This window comes from Lissotriton helveticus, chromosome 5_1, assembly GCF_964261635.1.
Source record: "Lissotriton helveticus chromosome 5_1, aLisHel1.1, whole genome shotgun sequence".
Taxonomy (NCBI): domain Eukaryota; kingdom Metazoa; phylum Chordata; class Amphibia; order Caudata; family Salamandridae; genus Lissotriton; species Lissotriton helveticus.
The window spans coordinates 1921149847-1921173466 of record NC_136065.1 but is presented as its reverse complement, the minus strand read 5'-3'; the positions used below and the strand labels follow the sequence as shown (position 1 = coordinate 1921173466).

Here is a 23620-nt window from a genome sequence, read left to right as displayed (position 1 = left end):
TGACTTTTTGGGTAACTAAGGAGAACCGTCCGCCCACCCCTAATGAATATAGGGTGCCTGGAGGCGCTTTGGTGGACTTCGTATGAGAATGAGGACTTAGGCACAGGTTTTAAGGAGAAATGGAGTAGTTGCTGCGCTGCACAAAACTGAAGCGTTTTAAACAGACACATACTAGGTATGCGCAGAGAAGAGGTGAAATACAAATGAGACTGAGAACACAGGTTTTATGGATACATTTATTCAGTTTGAAAAGGCATAGATGTGCTCCAAATGTTTATGTTGCTTAGTGGCAGCCTGGCTGAAGCATGTAACTGGACTGCTTGTCTGGAAGGACTATAGGAGTCTGGTTTCAAACTAGTGTACACTTAAAACAGACACCTACTTCGTGTGAGCAGAGAAGAGGTGCAGCCTACCAACGCATGCAGGAATACAGACTGCTTTAATATTCCGTTCCATTTGTTTGGTCCTATAAAAGCAAGTGCTGAACTTTAAAACAAAGTCATAAACTGCTTTAATAGTCTGTGCCATTTAGTTTGGTGCTGTAAATGGACGCGCCGAATTCCAAAACAGATTAAGGCAACAACAAACAAACTTGTTGGACGTAGGAAAAAAGCAACTCAAAGGTGTAACATGGAAGTGGAAATAATGGTCAGAAAAATAAAAAAAGAAGTGTCCATTATCACAGCGCGAGCAATGGAAGGACACCCATCAAAGGAAATCAATACAGAGAAATAAAAGGAATGTGATTTGAGGCATATGGTGACCAATTAGGAGACAGATAAAACAAGCATTGCAAATGCAATAGGTCTCGCCTTTGATTAAGTTAAAGCCATTTGCTTTGCTAATGGTATTATATAGCAAAGCAAATGTCTGGTATTTGCCATACTCTCTTTCACCCCTGAGGCGGAAAGCCGGGGGCCCTTCAGCGCTTCTGCTGTCTTTTCGAAATCCTGCTACTCTGTGCTAAGTGCTGGTTAATGATTTAAGATTATCTGTTTTTAAAATTTGTATATATTTTAACAGGATAGATTTTACTTATCCAGTTGGCCTGACCTGGTGTGAGACTGAAGTCGCCCAGGGCGGCCTCCTTCCCCCTCCTCAGCCGACAAGAGCGCCGCTATTACCGGGCGCTGGGCGCTGAACTCACTTTGGGCGCCATCTTGGGTAGGGGAAGGATCGCGGTCTAGATGATCGTCGATCCCGCCCTCCCAGGTTACTAAAGGAGTCAGCCCCGCCTAATCGAGGTATTTGCCATACTCTCTTTCACCCCTGAGGCGGAAAGCCGGGGGCCCTTCAGCGCTTCTGCTGTCTTTTCGAAATCCTGCTACTCTGTGCTAAGTGCTGGTTAATGATTTAAGATTATCTGTTTTTAAAATTTGTATATATTTTAACAGGATAGATTTTACTTATCCAGTTGGCCTGACCTGGTGTGAGACTGAAGTCGCCCAGGGCGTCCTCCTTCCCCCTCCTCAGCCGACAAGAGCGCCGCTATTACCGGGCGCTGGGCGCTGAACTCACTTTGGGCGCCATCTTGGGTAGGGGAAGGATCGCGGTCTAGATGATCGTCGATCCCGCCCTCCCAGGTTACTAAAGGAGTCAGCCCCGCCTAATCGAGGTATTTGCCATACTCTCTTTCACCCCTGAGGCGGAAAGCCGGGGGCCCTTCAGCGCTTCTGCTGTCTTTTCGAAATCCTGCTACTCTGTGCTAAGTGCTGGTTAATGATTTAAGATTATCTGTTTTTAAAATTTGTATATATTTTAACAGGATAGATTTTACTTATCCAGTTGGCCTGACCTGGTGTGAGACTGAAGTCGCCCAGGGCGGCCTCCTTCCCCCTCCTCAGCCGACAAGAGCGCCGCTATTACCGGGCGCTGGGCGCTGAACTCACTTTGGGCGCCATCTTGGGTAGGGGAAGGATCGCGGTCTAGATGATCGTCGATCCCGCCCTCCCAGGTTACTAAAGGAGTCAGCCCCGCCTAATCGAGGTATTTGCCATACTCTCTTTCACCCCTGAGGCGGAAAGCCGGGGGCCCTTCAGCGCTTCTGCTGTCTTTTCGAAATCCTGCTACTCTGTGCTAAGTGCTGGTTAATGATTTAAGATTATCTGTTTTTAAAATTTGTATATATTTTAACAGGATAGATTTTACTTATCCAGTTGGCCTGACCTGGTGTGAGACTGAAGTCGCCCAGGGCGGCCTCCTTCCCCCTCCTCAGCCGACAAGAGCGCCGCTATTACCGGGCGCTGGGCGCTGAACTCACTTTGGGCGCCATCTTGGGTAGGGGAAGGATCGCGGTCTAGATGATCGTCGATCCCACCCTCCTCCCGCCCCTTACAGTGGATATAAACGCCAGATATGCCCGTCCGCGCAGCGGGCGGGCGCAGCGGGCGCGCCAAAGGCAAGCCCGTCTGCGCCCGTCCTAGACCGGACGGGACCAGGGGCCACCCCCCCTGCGCAGTGTGGACCAGAGAACAGTCAACCTATACGGTATGATTCAGCCACATTAAAAAATCTCATGTGGCCCATTAGTGATGCCTGCCGGCATTCCATGCATCCTAATTCCACCACGGGAATCTGTTCCCACTGTAAATTTACATTTTCCAGTCAGGAGGGTCAACCCCACCCTGTAAAAACCTACAAAATGTTTCTTTTAAATTGCCGCTCATTAACCAAACATGCTGTGCAAATGTCCCTCCTGTTAGAGGAGAATGACCCCGATGTAATGTTTTTAACAGAGACATGGTTGAAAGATGCCTCTGACACGGATATTACCTCTATTTTACAAATGGGATACACGTTGCAAAGGCAAGACAGACCAGAAGGCAGAGGAGGTGGCCTAGCCATTCTTCTAAAAAACCACTACCTCTGCAGGACTTCATCTGCCGCTATATCTAATTGTGAAAGTATGCTTTTTACTTTGGACTTTTCACCCACAGTCTCATTCTCTGGTGCTCTTATTTACCGTCCCCCCAACCAAATAGGTGAATTTATTGACTCACTTCAATCTAAGATAGCCGACTTAGTGGTTAGCAGACCCTATTTCTCGATATTAGGGGACATAAATATTCATTTAGATGACCCTAATAATTTTACGGCCAGGGCATTTCTGGACAATCTGGCAGCTCTTCAGATTACACAGAAGGGCTTTGAACCCACCCATGAAATGGGCCATCTCCTTGATGGGGTACTTAGTAATGATCACAGACTGGAAGTAGGGAGTCCGCTGCCTCTTACATGGACAGACCACTATCTAATACCCATACAGTGGACACCAGCCATGCCACTACAGCCCCCGCCCCGCACTATCCTACAAGGTAGGGACTGGTCCAAAATTTCCTCTGATCAATGGGCCAATTTGCTCTCCTTTGCTCCCCCTCCAAATGAGACAGACCCAGCACTGCAATATGAGAACTACAACAACTGGCTGTGTTCAGCCCTGGACTCTATTGCCCCTATCAAAACCCTCAGAGAAAAGACTAAATCCAAGGATTCGCCTTGGTATACTCCCCAACTTAAAGAACTAAAGAGAGTGTGCAGGAAACTTGAAAGAAATTGGAGGATTTCCCATAGCAATATAGACAAAACTACTCATCTTGAAGCTATCAAACAATACAAAGCAGAAATTAGATGCACTAAAACATCATATTTCGAGGAAAAAATTAAAACCGCCTCCAACTCTTCTAGAGAAATTTTTCAGATAGCTAAATTCCTGATTGATACCCCTTTGACCCCTCCTGACCCTAGTAAAGCTCAGGCTCGCTGTGATAGTCAAGCTGAATACTTTCATAGCAAAATACAGAAAATCGCCTCTGCTTTTGAACCACCTAACTTATGTCAGGACATAGGAACCAACTTATCTAACACCAGCGCTCCGAAATTAGAAGAGTTTCCATTGTTGGATACTAACTCACTTGGGGTCATCATGTCAAAAATAAAATCCGGATCTCCTGCGGATCCTGCTCCCCCCTGCCAGCTAATAACAATTGAAAATACCATCAAACCAGTTATCCTTAATATCTTAAATGCCTCCATTACCACAGGCTTAGTACCCACAGCGTGGAAATGTGCCCAAGTCAAAGCTCTACTGAAAAAGCCCACTCTAGATTCTGAGAATATGGCTAACTACCGGCCTATTTCTCTCCTTCCGTGGGTCAGTAAACTTTTAGAAAGACATATTAACACGTCTATCACTCAGTTTTTAGAAGCTTATCATCTTCTCCACGACTCTCAAGCCGGCTTCCGTCCCAAATTGGGAACTGAGGCGGCTCTTTTGGCGGTAACTGAATTGGCCAGGAAACAAATGGATCAAGGCGGCACTACAGCAATCATGCTGCTCGACCTTAGTGCCGCTTTCGACACTGTCAACACCAGCATTCTTCTTCACCGCCTCTACAAAATGGGAATCTCAGGGAAGGCCATGGACTGGCTCCAGTCTTTTCTGGAGAATCGCTCTTTTAAGGTTGTCGAGGGCACTACCCATTCAAAATGCTGGCCCTTGGATCAAGGTGTACCCCAGGGCTCTGCTTTGAGCCCGACACTTTTTAATATTTATATGCAGCCTTTAGCTGATATAGTGCACTCGTTCGGCCTTGATATAGTGACGTACGCCGATGATACGCAATTAGTCGTATCTATGAATCAGGCGGACTCCTCTTCCTCAAACTTAAGCAACTGTCTAGTAGCGGTTGCTCAGTGGATGGCTATCTCGCATTTACAATTAAATGGCGAGAAAACGGAGCTCTTGATGCTAGGCAACTCAGCCATTCCCAGCCCTCTCACGGACTGGCCTTTGTGTATGGGGCCCCCGCCACAACCTAAATCCCATATAAAGAGCCTAGGCATTTGGCTGGACACTAATCTTAACTTCCTGCAGCAAGCCACTACTCTGTCCGCCATATGCTTTGGGCTCATGCGTATGCTGAGAAAGGTGTTACCACTTCTTCCTTTCGAAGCTCGCAGAATAATGATTCAAGCCATTATTCTGTCCCGCTTGGACTACGGGAACTCCCTATACCTAGGGGCTCCTACCTCCACAATAAGGAAGTTGCAGGTGACACAAAATGCTGCAGCCCGCCTCCTATTAGGCCTCAACAAACGGCAATCAGGTACCATGGCCCTGAGGAAACTGCACTGGCTCCCTATAAAAGCCAGAGTGTTGTTTAAATCCCTGTGTATCATGCACAAAGCCATGCGGAAGACCGCCCCCACTATGATCTGCGCTTTAGCAGAACCCTACCTCCCTCACAGATCTCTGCGTTCAAGCACTGCCTTTCTAGCTACTGTCAATAAGATCAGACGCACTAGATGGGGTGGACGTTCCTTTTCCTGGAATGCTGCTAGGGAATGGAACTCTTTGCCCATTCTTCTTCGCAGTGAACCTAACCTTTTAAAATTTCGGAAAGATCTGAAAACCTATCTGTTCATCTAATTCTCCTTCTTCCTCACTAGTATGACGGTACATAGCGCTACGAGGCCTCCGGGTTGTTTGCGCTTTATAAAACCCGATTAATAATAATAATAATAATAACTTAATCAAAGGCGAGACCTATTGCATTTTTAATGCTTGTTTAATTGTTTGACGTCACAACAGGCGAGCCCGCAGATGGGGTGCTTTTTCAATTGCTTGACGTCACAACAGGCGAGCCTGCAGATGGGGTGCTTTTTCAATTGCTTGACGTCACAACAGGCGAGCCTGCAGATGGGGTGCTTTTTCAATTGCTTGACGTCACAACAGGCGAGCCCGCAGACGGGGTGCTATTTCAGTTGTTTGACGTCACAACAGGCGCTGTGAAGAGGCTGAAGACACCAAGGCCCATGGAGGTAGGTAGGCTTGGCAGTTGGTGATGGCGCAATGACTCAATGGCATTGTGAATTAATGAGGTAGTCAGGCCTATCGCATGGAAGCTGGTAAATGCATCTTTGATGGGCTTCTCAGAACCTATACTAAAGCAAATGGAGGATTGCTTTTCCAAGTGATAACAGCCTTCACCTGTGGGCTGCTTCCTCTGTTCCATATCCCAGGTTGCCTACTTCAAAGCAGAATACTCTGCTAAAACAGTTTCCATTGATTTACGGCTGAAAATGAATGATTAGGATTAAAATAAAGTGCCACACAAATGCTGCTAAATTGGCATATTTGTACCGCTAAATTGCCATATTTGTGCCGCTAAATTGCCATATTTGTGCTGCTAAATTTGCTAATCCATGCCGCTATATCCTAGGGGGGTCTGAGAATTTTTCCATTTCAAGGGCTGCACTGACAGATTAAAGTGATTTGCCCAGAATCACAGGATGTCGAGCCGGCTCCGAGACTAGAACCTGGCTCCCCAGTTCCATAGTCGACAGCTCCCCCAAAAAAAGAAAGACCGAAAGAGAGAGGGCGTGTCTCTCTCTCGAAGGTGTAGGGATCACCCACTTTCTATTGCAATCGAGTTATTTGCACGGCACCCAACAGCCTTTCTGCTGCGGGCATTAGAGGCGGGCGGCACGACTGATCTGTCTGCAGACACTGCCCAGATGGGAGGGCTGTTTCCAGGCTCCCAGGGGCCTCTCTCCCCTGCTTTAGTCTCTCCAACAGTTCACTATGATTCTGAACTCTTCCCCATACCCCGATTCCTCATAGTCAGCCCCCCCCACACACACAGTTTCTACCCTTTACCTTTTGGTTCCCACTTCCCAATACCTCTCTTCTGTTTCCGTTTCCTTCCAGTCACAAGCCTAGACCAGATGCTCGTAATGCCCTTAAGTGAGATATAAGCGTTTTGGGAACGGCCACGCCACCCACAAGACATTCCCTCTATTTCCACTAGTCACATATTTTGGAATTTCCTGTGGATTGGGGACATCTTGGAAATTTCCTGCAGAAATTTCGAAATAGTCAAATTTTTTGTATTTGAAGAAGGCGACAGTCAGCGAAAGCATCATAATAAAGGAGTAATGAACAATGCTACGGATACAGGGCCATAGACACAGCTGACAACATCTGGACGTTCTTCATGTAAACAGAATTAGGTCTGGCGTTAGCCAAGACCTTTTGATCTTACTGAAATTAGAAACAATGTGTGTGATATACTTATAGGGCCTTCAGCCGGCCCTCTTCATTTATTGGTCTGTTTTTGAGTCATTAGCATATTTGTACGCCTGCTACAGCAAACAACTCGGGGTAATGGGTCAGCCCACTTCATCCATTGGCTGTTTTACCTCGGGTAACCACATTTTTCCCATTAAAAAAAAATATCATTCACACACAATGTAGTTCCCTTCGGTGACAGGGACTACTTTGCCAATGTGTGCATTTTTAAATCAAAAACTATTTCTTCTTTTAGCCAATGATTTTTTCAGACTGAGGAGGGCCTGGTTGATTTCCCAGCAATAAAGTTGCAAAAAACATGTCAAAACAAGCACTGGCAAAGCCAAAAGGCAGACAGTTAACACCAGACCTACCGGCTTTGACAATGCTTGTTTTAAGTTCGGGCACCTCAGTTTCTTGATACACTAGGCCGAGCAGCGGGTACCTGGGCAGTAACTCTTCGCACATTAAGCTACTACTTCAGGTGCTGAGTAACCTAGAGCGAGCTCACTTTATCCCTTTTCTGATATGACCTGGGTCACCTCCTCTTAGGTGCCCACACGCGCCAAGACGGCCAGGGCAAGATGTGGGCGGGGCAAAGATTCTGGCATCTGGACACAGAGGGGCCGAAGGGAAGTGTGGGTGAGGGATAGGGAGGCACAGACATCAGGGCGCGCAAACCCACCGTGGCACTGAAGCTAGGGGTGCAGGAAGCGCTGCAGCCCCCCATTAATAAATCTCGTAACAGTTTATAATGGGAATGAATGAACAATAAACGGGTCCTTCAAATGTTTTTTTCTGGCAGCATTTGTGGTCTTTTCAAACACACACTGTCACATATCCCCTTTGCCTTTGGTGAGGTGACATCACTGGCCAGCAGCCCCCCGCCACCCGTAATGAGGGGCTCCTGAGTTTGCCATTCGTCGCCAATCTTTATTGGGCTTTGTCTCAATCGAGTCCTCCCCGAAGGATAACCCCCTCCCTGCAACGCAGGGGGCTGCAGAAGCCTGCGTGGCGTCCTTGGGCACAGACCTTCCATGCTTCAATGAGCTTGCTGGACAGCCTCATTCAGGAATGTAGACACTACATAAAATACACTGAGTGCAGTTTGATGTCGTTTGATTACGTTAGGCATTTAATTTAGACAAAAATTATGCGAATGTTTACCCAGATTTATTTCTAGGAATTTGACTGCTTCCCCTTAGGGGAGGGACACTCCAGTTCGCCCCTCCCCCTGTCCTTTTCACAGACAAAAATCGTGCACGTACATATAGTTCCGCTCCCAGTAAGCCCCCGGATCTAAACCAGTTTCCAGGTGACTTGAATGTCAAATATCTTTTTCAAGGGAGGAAGTGTGGTCTTTGTTGATGACGTTATTTGCTGCAGAAGCAGCGAGTTCCAATCCACAGTGTGATCCGGAAAAAATCACTTCATGATCAATTTGGCAATCCTTAGAAACTGACTGTCCGCCGGTATTAAGAACTACATAAAAGTGAAGTAGATGTGGTCAAAATGCTGCAATGGCTGGCTACATAGCTCTGTGCAACTTCAACCTACAAAGAAGCCACCCCCCTCCCCCCTCCCCGCACAAAATCTTCTAGGTTTGGAATGGATGTAATATTTCGATTTTTGTTTCTCTTCCTTTGGGACCAGGAGAGGTCTGTCGTATGCAGATATATGTGCTGCCGACGCTGCTAAGTACTGCTGTGCCTATCGGCATTGTAATAATTATGTACACTGCTAGTTTTTGAAGACTGTCAGAGTTTTAAAACAAAACTCAACGGTAGCTATTTTACTTATCTTTTAGGGATGAAACTCTGAGTGAGGTCAGCAGGGGTTACCCATACTTAATGCTTCCAGGTTTGCGATAGTAACAGTAACCCACTGAGCTAACTTGACACCTAGGACTTCTCCCCACTCGTCTTTTTTTTAACAGATTTTCCTTTACACATGTTTAATGTGTAAAGACGTCAACATTCTGGGGGAAAAAATCCTTCACCACACTTAGGGGTTTGAATTCGAATTATACACTGATGTACATTCAAAAAAATGTGCCTTTAAGTTAAACCAGAATGCGTGTGTTTGGGGTGGGAGGGAGGGGAGGAAGACGCAGGTCGCGGGCGAGGGAGAATTCACATCACTGTAGCCAATTGGCTGCCTCAAGCAGCTTAACAAGATGGAGAGAGGACCACGTGCCGGTTTTAAGCAGGCAGTGACGCCTGTGGTCTGCAGAATCACAGGACGTCACACATGCTCTGCGTGTTTTTATAGCTCGCTGTCTCTTAGCTCGTATTGTTCGAGCTGCACAGCACTAGCTAGATGCAGTGGTCACAACACCCACTATGTAAAGGGGTTACAAATAATAACAAAAAGTAATACTGTCTGCAAAGATTTCTGCAAGTTTTCACGTGTTTATTAAAGAATGCTGTAAATGTTGCTTTGAAAGGAAGAGTCCAAATGAAAATGTTTACACTTTTTGTACTATATGTGTTTCTTCGTGAAACCCTTGGTACAGAAGTGGCACTGTTTCTTTAGTACAGAACACTTGTGCTTATTGTTTCCACCAATTATATTTAGGCTATAAAAATACAAAAGTGCACATCAAACGTTTATTTTTTTAAAGAAAAAAAGGTTTAATTGAAAAGGATCAATTGCATTACTGCAATGTTAAAAACCCTCTAAAATAATGCAACTGAGAGAAGTTCTTTGAAAATTAAACTTAAAAATAAACAGATTACCGTGGTTTATACGTTTCATTTACAAGATTTACGAATATTTGCACTGAGACAAATGTAAACGGAGAACTAGAGTTAAACCGAGTTGTTTATAGATGTATTATCAACTCTTTTTTCACTTTATTTTCGGTACTTGTATTTCTAATCCTGAAAACAAATTAAACATCCGATTACAAGCGAAAGCAGGACTGTTCTATGTTCCATGCTACCCCCCCCCCCCCCCGAGAGTATTATGGTAGACTTATAGTTTTGATACTTTTATTACAAAGACCGTATGTATTCAATGTAATGGGAAAACAAACAGTACGTCTCAGCTTTGACCTACATTTCTGCGTTTGATAAGGTGTGACTCTAAAGTGTCATACACGAGACATGCAGATGTCGCTTTTTTAATATTACCAATGCCTAGAAGCCATCTAATGATGAATGTACTTTGAGTGTAGTAATTCTCTAAAACGATACATCTGAAAATATGCCAGCTTGCTTATTGAAACAAATTAACTTTAATTAGTGATATTTTTTAGCACATCTTTAAGAAAATTATGTAATTTTTTTAAAATGTAAACAATTTAGCTCCATTATTAACATTTACATGCGTCCCTTTCGAAATATTTCTGCGTATATCCCAAGGCTTCTCTGTACATTTTCAACGGTAAACGGTTTCATTATTTCAAAGTTTACACTTTTGATAGATTCGAGGGTTTTATTCCAAACAAATGATTTTTTTGTGTTCTGCTTACAACACGTTCGAAATGTATGCTATTTTTAAACAAGTCCCGGAATTAAAAAAACAATCTCGAATAGAGCAGCTAATCGTGCACAGCTCCTGGAAACCGGTAGCTATGTGAAAACAAGCAGACACTGAAAGTCGTCGCTGCAAAAACACGAATAGCAAAGACAAGTTTGAAAAATACACTATATACTCTTGGGCCAATTACATTCCGTTTTAGAAAGGAGACTCAATATTACATCCTATATCTGGCCGGTCTTGGCATGCCTCTGGGCTTATTTACTTCCACGAGTGGCTCATTTGTGAATGAGCGCCACAGGAAACAATCCCGTATAGTTAGCCGGTGTTCGCCATCACCTAGCTGGCCTCTGTTGTAGCCTCACAGCTTTCCTGTTGACAAAAAGCCACAATCCGAAAGCAGCCGGGCTGAGCGTGAGAGGGCGGGAGCTGCCCGCGCATGCGCGCTCTAAGCCCCGGCACCAAAGAGAAGTGCGGCATCTGAAGTCCCGGGTCCCAGGAGGGGGTCCGGGTGAAGACCAGCGCTGCGGAGGGAGTTCGAGGATCGAGATGACCCCCTGGCTGACGACAGAGACACGGAACACACTAAAAGAGCCCGGTGAGTTTGGGGGGATGAAGGGGGTGTGTGCGTGTGTCTGTCTGTGTGTGTGTGTGTTGTGTGTGCCTGCGTGTGTGCCTGCCTGTGCCTGCGTGTGTGCCTGCGTGTGTCTGCGCGTGTGCCTGCCTGTGCCTGCGTGTGCATGTGTTGTGAACAGCCGGCCGGGATCGGAGCGTGTGACCTGATCCGATTCCGTCCGGCTGCGTGCGCGTGACAGTCTGTTGTCTCTGCCTAGTCCTTGACAGGGAAAATGACTGAAATGATTGCAATAGATCGCTTTGCGACAGCAGGGGCTTTCGCCCCTGCAACCTAAAAAGTGACAATCGAGCCAGCACGTGGTAATTAATGGGCGTCCCTAGCTGGCATTTGCAATACAGTAAATAAATGAGAATCCCTCTGACAAAGTCTCATGAGGGAAGCTAGAAGACACTGGAGCCCAGCCGGTAAAGGGGCAACAGACACAACCAACATGATTGTTACCACTCACCAAGTGACTATTGGCACCACTATTATGCATACTCCGTCCCCCGTCCAGCCCATGGAGACCACCCATGCCCCTCTGACCTAACCACACCCTTCCAGGGAGCCCATCAGTGCCACTAGCACTCACATCCACAGGCACATAGCAGCAAAAGGCAGACAAGACAGCACCACTCCTGAGGTGGCAGGGGAGAGGTGTGTGGTCTGTAGCTGATGTTATGCATGTCCCTCCCAGGCTGCCAGTGATGCTTCTTTGGCCCGTTGAGTCTCCTCTCTCCTTTCCCCCTCCTGGCCTTGGTGCCAAACCTCAGATGCAGCTGTCATGAAATGTATAGGTTTCCTTCAAAATGGCAGGGATGGAAATGGCAAGCTGCCCTGGTGGTGAATGGTGGATGGTGCATGTGTGCACAGTGCTATCCTCTCCCCAAGTCAAAACAATAGCATTAGTAAATGCTTGTTTTATGGAGGACTTCATGACAGAAGTACTTCATCCAAGCTGATAGATGGTACTGCAGTTATCAACCTCATAAAGTTAAGGCCTTACCCTGCACTCGTGAGTCTAAAAATGTTAACTGCAATCTGCGCTCAGAGTTCAGATCTCTGTAGCAGAGTCTTAAGTCCCTTGGCTGCCTCATACAGGCACCAGGCACTGGACTTACCTCCTCTTGTCCTTTGAGTGGTGGGTCCTTTCCCAAGGAAGAGTCTGCTAAGTCATCTTCTTCTGAACCAGGTCCCATCCCTGCATTGTCAGTGAGGCTGCCATCCACTGCAAACTCCTCATCTACATCTAAAAGAAAGGAAAGGACAAATGCACTAGAACAGCTCATCATGCTGTGACAGAGAAAAACTGAGCATTATATGACAGGTTGAAATATGACACAGCACAATAACTGTGCATGCCACAACATTGCATAACAATCCATAAATTAGCATACTATGGCCTTGATTCGTCTATTTTTGCTTATTCTGCACACAAAATGGACCAAACCACATGAAGTCGCGGCATGAAGTCGCGCGCAGGAGCATGAAGTGGAAAGGTGCAAGCAGAAACACCAGTTCTCCAGATCTTTTCTAGTGGAAGGGAGCAAATGGTTGTAAGTAAAACTGGAGGCCGTTAAAGAGGTTGCTCTCCCAAGACTTACAATTAGCTCAATGGAACTGTTGGGAGGAAAAGCTTAACCAGCTGGAGAGAGCAACAGCATTGGTGTCAAGAGATCGTCTCAAGAAGATGAATCTGGGGTGATCATGAAGACATCTATAAACGAAGGCAAGAACATTGAATTCAACCTTTTCTTTCATTGTTTCTTTCATACTACCCAAAGGTGAGATGGACAGTTGCAATTTTTACATGATGGAGGCAGGTTAATTCAACTTCTAGCCTGACATGCAGTAGGGTGGGAGATAGGGAGAAATAATTGGGGTGCTTTATAGTAATGTTGGGCGTAGTTCACGGAGTTTTGCTACGCAAATCGCCGCAAAGTTACAAAACAATTCTGCGATGTTCCGCGAGTGGCGGAGTGCAGTGCGAACTGTAGTTTGTGCTGGAATTCCTGCCGCTCGGGTAGAAATTCTACCCGAGCGGCAGATCGCGCTCGCACACTCACCGTTCGCAATCGTGAACTTACCGTTCGCGATCGCGAGTCGGGAAAATACTCCGCTGCACATCAGGAAGCGGAGTTTTCTGCACCCCGCGAATTCGGTGGAGTGCGAAGTGCAGAAAACTCTGCAAACTTCGCTAACGGAGCCAAGGTCACTGCCCCGGCCTACTTTATTGACATTTCTGACAAAGCAGGTCCACCTCCAACATTTAACTTGAGACTGTTGACTCCCAGTCAAAGAGGATTCTTCATGCAGCTGGAGTTTCGAGCCTCAAACAAATCAAATGAATCACAAAGCCATACATACATATGAGTGTCATAATCTTGGGAATGGAACCTAAGTGTTTCAGACTGGATCAATTTAAATATGGGCATCATTTACCAAAAAATGAAGAGGCACGGCGCTGGAAGCCATTTTGCTGCACTGAGTTGTGTCATTATAAAAGCACAGGATGCATCGTATTTTTTTTTATTTTTTTTTATTTCTGTATTTCTTTATTGTATATAAAAAAGAATATATATTTACATGGAGCAGGGATTATACATGAGTGGAGGAAGAGCGTAGACGGAGAAAAGAAGAGAAAAAGAGAAGGAGAGGGAAGGAGAAGGGGGAGAGAAGGGGGGGGGTGCCGGGCATTAGTCCGTGTTCTTGAGGTAGTTCGGTAGATCGTAATTGAAAAGTTCGGATTCCATAGTTCACGTTACCAAGTCCTGTTTGAACATTGCATCCTGCAGTTCTCCTATCCATGTTGGCCCGTATCCCGCCCTCGCCCCGGACCCTAAGGGAACAGTAAGAGAGTAATAGTAGGAGATGAGAGGTGTGCCGGGCTTTTTGTCAGCGCATAGATAGCAGAGTGTGCCGCCTATTATGTCTTTGTTTCGCTTCTACGGGGGTTTATGTGATGATAGGTAGAGGTCTAAGGGCCCCCACATGCTTGACTGCCTGTGCGTTTTCGGTGAGTGTTTCGCTGTGATGTTATCTGCCCCCCTTAGGAACGTGACCCAGTTAAGCCATGCCTGAGGGGCCGCTTTTGATGTGTCCTTCCAATTGCTTAGGACTATTTTTACTGCGGCCGTCAGCAAAAGGTCAATGAGGTCACGATCCTCTGTCGTAGTGATGGCCTGAGAAGTAAAGCCTAGGGCTAGACTTGCGAAGTCTATTTGTATGTCTATACCTGTGATCTCGTGGATAAGTATTCTAATTCTTTCCCAGAAGACCTTTATTTTTGGGCATTTGAGCAGGAGGTGTTCTAAGTCTCCCCTCTCCTTGTTGCAGTTCCAGCATGCGTCGCTATCTCGTATTCCCAGGGTGGCCAGTCGGGCCGGTGTCCAGTATGCCTTGTGCACTAGCCAAAATTTCGTCTGGTTTAGCGTTGCCGTTATCTTTTTCCTAGTTGTGGATCTCCATAGCTCTGCTCTCTCGTCCTCACTTAGTTCCTTCCCTGCTACCCCCCCCAGAAGTTTGTGACCTTATCATTAAGTTTGGAGTTTTTGGGGCGGAGGGCCTTGTATAGGTGTGCTACCGCCTGCCTGCCTTCCGCCCGGGATCGGAGAAGACTTCCGGCAATGGCGCCCTCACAGCCCTCTTTACTTCCAGTTTGTCGTCGCTCGCTCACCCGGTCCTCAGGTGTCGGGCGATGTGGCGATGTGGCTTCGGATAGATCTTCGTATCGCTTTACTCTTCTTCTGTGCGGCGCTCTATCTCTCTCCCTTTGGGTCCGAGGTGGCCGTTAGCTCTAGGCTCTCCTCCTCCTCCTGGCACTTGAGTCGAGGCTTGATAGGGTTCTGGTCCGGGTTTGGCGAGAGGGATCCCCAGGCACAGTTGTCAGGGCGCGCTGATGTCGTCGCGTCCTCCTGCTGCTTTCTCCGTTGGTTCCCCTTCCGATGCCTCCTTCTTGCCTCAGGCCGCCATCTTGATCTTCGTGCTGTTGTTTGCCTTCGGCGTGTTCTAGGGCTGATTTCTCGTTCTGTGGTAGCACTCCTTCACTCCCCGATCGTCGTTTGGTAGCACCAATCTTCCCCCACCTGGTTTTGTCCTTTTTGTCTGGTTTTGGTTAGTGTGGCTAGTTGTTTACTCCTCAGGGATGTGGAGCCGACGGACCTAGACGACCGTCTGCATTGCCGTCCAAGCCACGCCCCCAGGATGCATCGTATTAACTACATTATGACGCATCTGTGTGCTTTCCCCAGCAATGGTGCACAATTGGTGGCTGCAATTCGCCACCACAGGTACCCTTACGTCATGGTGCCTGCATTGCAGGGATGATTGTTTTTGTGCAGGGAACAACACCTTCCTGCACAAAAACAATAATTGATGGCATTTTCATCTTTCTATGCATGCAGCAGAATGCAGCATGCATAGAAAGAGGAAAAAACAAGGAGAAATAAAAGTATTTTTCCCTGTAGTGTCACTCCTATGCCACCTCTGGTGTAGGATTCTGACGCTTTCCCAGCTTTACAAAACTTTGCCTGGGAATGTGTCAGGTACCATGGATGTTGCACGGAAACACCTACAGCAATACCCATGGAATGCCCCGTTCACATAGAGTAATGCATGGAAGGGGGCGATATTTACAAGGCCATGAAAAGTCATGCAGGGTGACTTTACATGGCCATGTAAATATGGGCAGGCACACTGCGCCGCCGGTGTGTTAAACAAGCATTGGAAATGCAATAGGTCTCGCATTAGAAAAGTTGGAGCTATTGGTCTTGTAAATGACAAATATTTTATTTATGTGTTGGTTTTTAAAATAGCTAAATTGATAGCTTTGTCATTTACAATGCCAATAGTTATAACTTTCGCGAATGTGACACCTATACCATTTGTAATGCAACATGTTTTGTATGTACGTGACTTAGATGGCAGCTCTGGTCGTTAGGCCACATCTCTAGAGAGATGTACGAAGTACTGAGGAAGACAAGATAAACTGCACTTCAATAATGATGTACCAACACACACTTTTTTCAATGTAAATTTTGAATGTTTTTCATGATTGTCATGCCAAGCAACCCTAAAAACTGTAGACGGCGAAAACCGTGGACCATCATTTGCGTAGTTAGGACCTGAGATTCTTGCCATGCAGAGTGATTATTTGTTGCTTTTGAAGAAGACTACCTACTTAAAAAAAAAACTTTCAATGAATTTTTGTTTTTGACCATTTAACCATATGATTCAAACGTTATCACAATGACATTGCTTTTCTGTACATCATTGTCATATGTATTTAGTTTAGCCATACAAAACTTTTCCAGTGTAGGAACTGGTTGTGAATGTGGGCCCATGTCGTCTTTTTTAAAAAAAACATTCCGAGGAAACCGATCTCATTTAAATATCATTACAAGGCATTCCTTGTTCCCATTCTAATTTCATAGTAAAAACAAACTTCACCACTTAATAAACAGGGAAGATAACCATTGAAGTCCATTTTATGTGTTTTTCGAGAACTGTAGTCTTAAATAAAAATAGAGTAATGCCTGAGATATCACTTATAAAATAAACATGTACTTGAGCTAATGGCAGCAACAAGAACGAACACGTTTTGCTCGGTCTTTTTTTGTGTTTTACATTCCATTCATCAGCAAACACACTGAAGAAACCCAGATCCGAGCACAACACAGTAGCTACTTCTCTGTATCACTACTACCGCATTTCCGCACAGAAAAAGTACTACAAACTCCATGTGTGAACGCGAGGGAAAGATGGGTAAGTGCTGGAAGCGGCTCCTGCATACGTTTACAACACTGTGAAGAGGGATCTGAAGGGAGAGAAGGTGAAGAAGCAGTACTAGGAAGAGGAGAGAGAATGGAGCAGGCACGAGACAAAAGAGAAGGAGAGGGAAATAAGAGCGAGGTAAAATGATTAAGCATAGAATAGGACACAAGCACCAGAATTAGAGAAAGAAGCGAGAAAAGGGCAAACAAAGGAAATGTGATGCGAAAAAAAGTGGACTGAGACAGAGGTATTAAAGAGATAGATGAAAAACAGGAGGGAAAATGAGGTAAATGTACAGGAATTTATATAGCGCAAATCACCAAGCGGTTTCTAAGCGCTTGCTTAGTGAACCCGTCCTGGTATTCCCCTGTGAGATAACCCCGACAGGGTATCCGCAAGGTGAAAGCCAGGCATCCCGCCGCAAGGGGCCGTTGTGGAGATTAAGCAAGCTATTGCCCAGAGTCGCAGAGTGTGAACCCGTAAATCGAGTAGGCACCGGAGCGAGAATTGTCGAGTCCATGGACATTTTAGGACTCAAGACCCCGCCGAGCTGGGAATTGAACCCTGGTCCCGGGCTGATCTCTGCTTCCAGGTCTGCCTCCTCTAACCAGTGAGCCACACTTCTCCAGGTACGACATTAAGAGGAACGGAAAGCATAAGAGAAATACACGGAACCTGCAACAGTGGATAAAGAAAAACATAAATACCATACTGATGAGAAGACAGCAGAGAGTACGTGCGGGAGGGAATGAGATTAAAAACAGCGAGCCAAGACGGAGGGCATTGCTGTGGGGAGGGGGAGGAGAAATGCGACACGGCAGGCAGGGGAGGGGGCGGAGTGGGGGTGTGGGAGGAGGGAGAGCGGATTAAGGAGAGCGGGAGGAGGCAGCGAGTAGTTTAGCGAGCCAAGACGGAGGGCATTGCTGTGGGGAGGGGGGAGGAGAAATGCGACACGGCAGGCAGGGGAGGGGGCGGAGCGGGGGTGTGGGAGGAGTGCGGCTGAGGGAACAGACGGCGATTTCAGACTGCGATGAGGGTGTGAAGCAGCAGGGGCTGCGGGAGGGAGGCTGGGCTGCCTTTGATGTGTAATGCAAGGCAGGCGGCTGGTGGCATGTGCACGCGCTTTTAATGTCAATGCGCCTGCGCATTGAGCTTGAATTTCACGGGCACTGCAAGGAATCGCCATCGACTTGCAAGTTGGTAAAGCTTATTTAAGCCCCTATATATCGAGCTCCCGCTCAATGCGCATGCGCATTGAGATAGGTCGCTCGACCTAAAAAAAGGTGAAGCACCAGCGATGCAATGGCCTTGTAAATGAGGCCCTAAAAGTCTCATATAAACGTCAGGAAAAGAGATGGGCGGAGCTAGCTCGGGAGCGTGATGGCCACCTGAGGCCGGAGCTCCGCCGAGTCACCAAATTATCCGCTAATTATCCTTCAGCTAAGATGGCTTTTCCAACTTCAATACTGCCCCTCTAGCGTCGTAAGTAGCCTGGAGGTGAAAGATTGGTCCGGACTCTGAAATTGCAACCTACAGAGTGAGGCATTGAGATTGAACATCTCGTGGTGACTGGGCCGCCGATCCCCGACACACAGTGGCTGTTGCTGTTGCTGGTGACTGTCCTGAGCCTCACGAAGGCGGTCGCTCCCCCACGCTGCTCCTGACCTCGAGCTGGTATCGTAGCGCTGATCGAACTATAATTGCTTAAAAGCTGACATCTGGGAACTGCTATAATCTTGCGCTATTAAGGACTAATTTGTTGTTAGGAGCGCTGTGCCGCCAGACTGCGCTTCGTGTGCCTATCACAGTCCAGTGCTGCTGTACTTTGCCTGTCTGCGTAATTGTGCACTTTAAATATTGACTTATCTCGCATTGTCTGCTGCATCGCCTCACCTGTACCCCAATAGCGCCCTGATTGCCTTAAGGCTCGCCGACATTTTGTTTGTTGTTTGTTCGCCTCCCAGCCCGGCTAGCGGCCCCGCCCCAGCCTCCCAGCTGACCCTCCCTCGCCCCTCCCCTCCCCACCATCCTCTTATGACAGATGCATCCGAGCGCAGCGGTCACGCGCAGCGGACGCACCCCATGCGCGCCAAAGGTGCGCCCGTCTACGCCCGTCCGCGCCTGGACCACGCCCAGCGCCAAACTCCCTGGTCCTCGCAAATCCCACCCCACCCGCATAACGCTCGACGCCGCCACCCTGTGAGCCCTTAACGCCGGACGCACACCGCAATGCTATGAAGCCGCCCCAGGACGTACCCACGGTCCCTTCACCTGCCACTCCTGCAATTTTACCAGCATCAAGACCCATACCACATCCACCAACACTGATCACAGATCCAACTCTAACCACCTAAAGTGCATCCTGCTTAACACCCGCTCGATCCACAGACATGCCACCGAACTCTGGGATCTACTCGACACTCGACGTCGCCTTCCTTACTGAAACATGGATGAACGCATCATGAACACCCGACATCGCCATAGCCATCCCGGACGGCTACAAGATCATCCGGAAAGACCGCGCCGTCCAAACAGGAGGAGGCATCGCCATCGTCCACAAGAACACCATCAAAATCTCTACCAGCTCCGACGACATCCTTACAACCGCCGAACACCTCCATTTCCAGATCCACACCGACCCCAGGACCACACTCAGAGGCACCCTCATCTACAGGCCCCCAGGAACACGCAAACAATTCAGCGAAGACATCGCTGACTTCATCAATCCACATGCCCTCGCCTCCGAGAACTACATTCTACTAGGAGACATCAACTTCCACCTGGAAAAGATGAATGACAACAACACCACCACCCTCTTGACAACATGGCCAACCTCGGACTCAAACAACTTGTTAACACCCCCACCCATTTAGCCGGACATACGCTCGACCCAATCTTCACCTCCAGCAAACATATCTCCTTCGATCACACCACTGCTCTCCATTGGACGGACCACAGTTGTGTTCACTTCAGCTACAAAACCACCCCGACCCACGTCCCCCCACAACGTATTCCCCGAAGAAAATGGAACAAAATCACCACTGACCAACTCCTCACATCGCTCAACCTAAACCCACCCGCCCTCTCTTTGGACCCAAACCAAGCGGCCATCAAATTCAAACAATGGATCACTCGCAGCGCTGACGAATTAGCACCCTTGAAAATCCATCACACCAGACAAGACAGCAAAAAGGCCCCCTGGTTCAACGATGACCTCAAAAAATCCAAGAAGCTATGCCGTACTCTCGAGAAAACATGGAGAAAAAACCCAACCTCCAACAACATGACCACCCTCAAGGCAGCCACCCGCAAACACCACCAGCTGATTCGATCCTCCAAGAAATCAGCGTTCAAGAACCGACTCGACAACAACGCCCATAACAGCAAGGAACTATTCAACATCGTCAAAGAATTCACCAACCCCACCGCAGCCTCAAACGACATCACTCCCTCCCAAGACCTCTGCGACTCGTTATCCTCCTTCTTCTACAACAAAATCGCCGACATACACAACAGCTTCGAAAACAATCCCAACGAACAATCCTCTCCACCCCCCTCTGAACCAAAACAGCCCTCTAACAACCTCACCGCCTGGAACACAATCACCACTGAAGACACCATCCGCCTTATGAACTCCATCCATTCTGGCTCGCCAACCGACCCATGCCCCAACCACATCTTCAACAAAGCTGACTCCATCATCACACCCCATCTCCGTGATGTCATCAACTGCTCCTTCAACTCTGCTACTTTCCCAGAAAGCTGGAAACACGCCGAAATCAGCGCCCTCCTGAAGAAACCCACTGCAGACACCTCTGAACTTAAAAACTACCGCCCCATATCCCTTCTCCCATTCCCGGCCAAAGTCATTGAAAAAGCCGTCAATAGCCAACTCGCCACCTTCCTCGAATTCAACAACTCCCTCGATCCCTCACAATCCGGCTTTCGAGCCAAACACAGCACCGAAACCGCCCTCATCGCAGCAACAGACGACATACGAACACTACTGGACAACGGAGAAACAGTGGCCCTCATTCTACTCGACCTCTCCGCCGCATTCGACACTGTCTGTCACAGCACCCTCATACAACGCCTCAACAACATCGGCATAAAAGAAAAAGCCCTGGACTGGATCATCTCGTTCCTAGCTGGAAGAACGCAGAGAGTCCAACTTCCCCCGTTCAAATCAGAAGCCACTGAAGTCATCTGCGGAGTACCACAAGGATCATCACTCAGCCCCACCCTCTTCAACGTCTACATGAGTCCTCTCGCTTCCATCGCACGTCAACACAACCTTAACATCATCTCCTACGCCGACGACACACAGCTGATCCTTTCCCTCACCAAAGACGCCAACACCGCCAAAAGAAATCTTCACGAAGGCATGAATGAAGTATCCGTATGGATGAAAAACAGCCGCCTAAAACTTAACTCAGACAAAACCGAAGTGCTCATCCTAGGCTCATCCCCCTCCGCCTGGGACGACTCATGGTGGCCCTCGGATCTGGGCTCACCACCCATACCCACTGACCACGCACGTAACCTCGGCTTCATTCTGGACTCCTCGCTCTCGATGACCAGACAAGTCAACGCCGTCTCATCCTCCTGCTTCAACGTACTCCGTATTCTCAAAAAAATCTTCCACTGGATCCCCGCCGAAACAAGAAAGACTGTCACCCACGCACTGGTTACGAGTCGACTTGACTACGGAAACACCCTCTACGCCGGAATCACAGCCAAATTACAGAAAAAACTCCAACGCATCCAAAACGCATCAGCGAGACTCATTTTGGACATCCCTCGCCAAGACCACATTACCGGCCACCTAAAAGACCTACACTGGCTTCCCGTCAACAAGAGAATAACATTCCGTCTCCTCACCCACGCACACAAGGCCCTCTACAAACTAGGGCCCGAATGCCTCGATACTCGACTATCCTTTTACACACCCACCCGCCAACTAAGATCCTCCAATCAAGGCCTCGCCGCAGTTCCGCGTATCCAAAGATCCACGATGGGAGGTAGATCCTTCTCCTACTTGGCGGCCAAGACCTGGAACTCACTCCCCACTCACCTCCGCCTTACACAGAGCCATATCTCCTTCAGAAAAGAACTTAAAACCTGGCTATTCGATAAATAATAATTCCCCCCCCCCCCCCAAGCGCCTTGAGACCCTCTGGGTGAGTAGCGCGCTATACAAATTCTTGAACTTGAACTTGCTGCCGGGCTACGTCACTCGGCGTACAGCTGGACCTTGCCCGCAGTGCCGCGGGGGGCGGGACTCTTCTGAGTTGTTGCCTGCATGAGCCCCGATTGCGCTGGCGGCAGGAGGGGGAGCACCGGAGAACAGCGGAGCCTGCGGGGGATCTGCTGGTGGGGGACCGGAGGAGCTGCTGAGACAGTGGGGTGCTGTGAGGCCCTGTCGCGTGAAGTGGAGCGGGACCCCCAGCAGAGTTGTCTGGGCGCGTCCTTGCGGTGCGGGGCCCAGGCTGGCGAGTCGACTGCTCGCTGCCTCCCCCGTGGGGCTGTTCGTGTGGGTGCCGGGGGCTGGGGCCCATTACATATGCCCCATATTGAACTGGATCTGTGGAGGCAACCTGGAGGTCTAATAATGCCTATAGACAAATCAGTGGGGGCACGCAATACTGGGACACTCCTGCGCCCCCCGGGGCTTGACATCGCCCGGGACAGGTGGCAAGGTGTGAGGACAGGCCTGGTGGAGCGACTGGTCGCCCCCCCCTCCTCCCTACTGGGCTGCTCGTGGAATCGCCGGAGGCTGAGGCCTGTTTTGCTAGCCCCATGTCGTCTTGGAGTTGTGGAGGACAGCTTGGTGATCGGCCCGCGTTGGAGGAAAACTGTGAGTGTATACGCATGTTAGGGAACCCCTGCACCCCTTGGGGCTTGGCTGTGTGGCAGGTGGGGAGCTAATGACTGCGCCTATGATCTACAACCTGCACGGTTAAAACGCTGTTCGGGTGTGGCAGGTAACAGGCCTACTGAATTTGGACAAAGACTTTTGACTTAAATTATTGATGCCCGCCCTGTTGGATGTCTGAGGACGGGCTGTCCCATTGACCACCGTGCGCTGGTAACAACACAGGACTCTGCTGGGGCTGCGAAGAGTGCTCATCTTTGATCGTGGCTGGGGTCCGTGAGTGGCCGTAACAGCGGATGTGACATAGCAATCCAGAATAGGTCTCTAGCCTACAACCAGGCCGGGGAACGAGTGTGACTGTAGGTTACCAGTTGGAGTAGGCTCTCCCAGTAAACATGGGCAAGGGAGATAAGACCCAGACGAAGCTGGCCTTTGACCAGAAGCGATCCAAAGCACACGACCCTGCTCCTGATGGAGGCGCTAGGGGGCCATTGCCAGCGCAAGAGGATACCGAAGCAGATATACGAACTATCCTAAAGTCAATGGAGAAATCCCTTCAGAGTGGCATCGCATCCTTGGGCACCAAAATGGACGCCCTAACGTATAGGATCGATAGAATGGCGGAACGCCTTGATAAGCACGCTGAACGGCTGGATATGTCTGAAAGGCGCATAACGGAGGTTGAAGAGGCCCACACCACCCTGGACGCTGATCATAAGCAATTGGGAAAGGTTATGCGCGTCCTGCAGGACAAGACAGAGGACATAGAAGCACGTTCCGGGCGCAGTAATATGCGACTCGTTGG

At 48.3% G+C, this 23620-nt stretch overlaps 1 protein-coding gene across 1 annotated transcript in view; it reads right to left on the bottom strand.

Annotated features, from left to right (window-relative positions):
- The window catches only part of LOC144756035 (uncharacterized), a 218525-nt gene that overhangs the window by 176076 nt on the left and 18829 nt on the right, over nt 1-23620 (bottom strand). The window contains exon 2 of the mRNA XM_078645514.1: nt 12290-12417. Coding sequence (XP_078501640.1) covers nt 12290-12417 — 128 coding nt within the window. The remainder of the gene's footprint in view (nt 1-12289; nt 12418-23620) is intronic.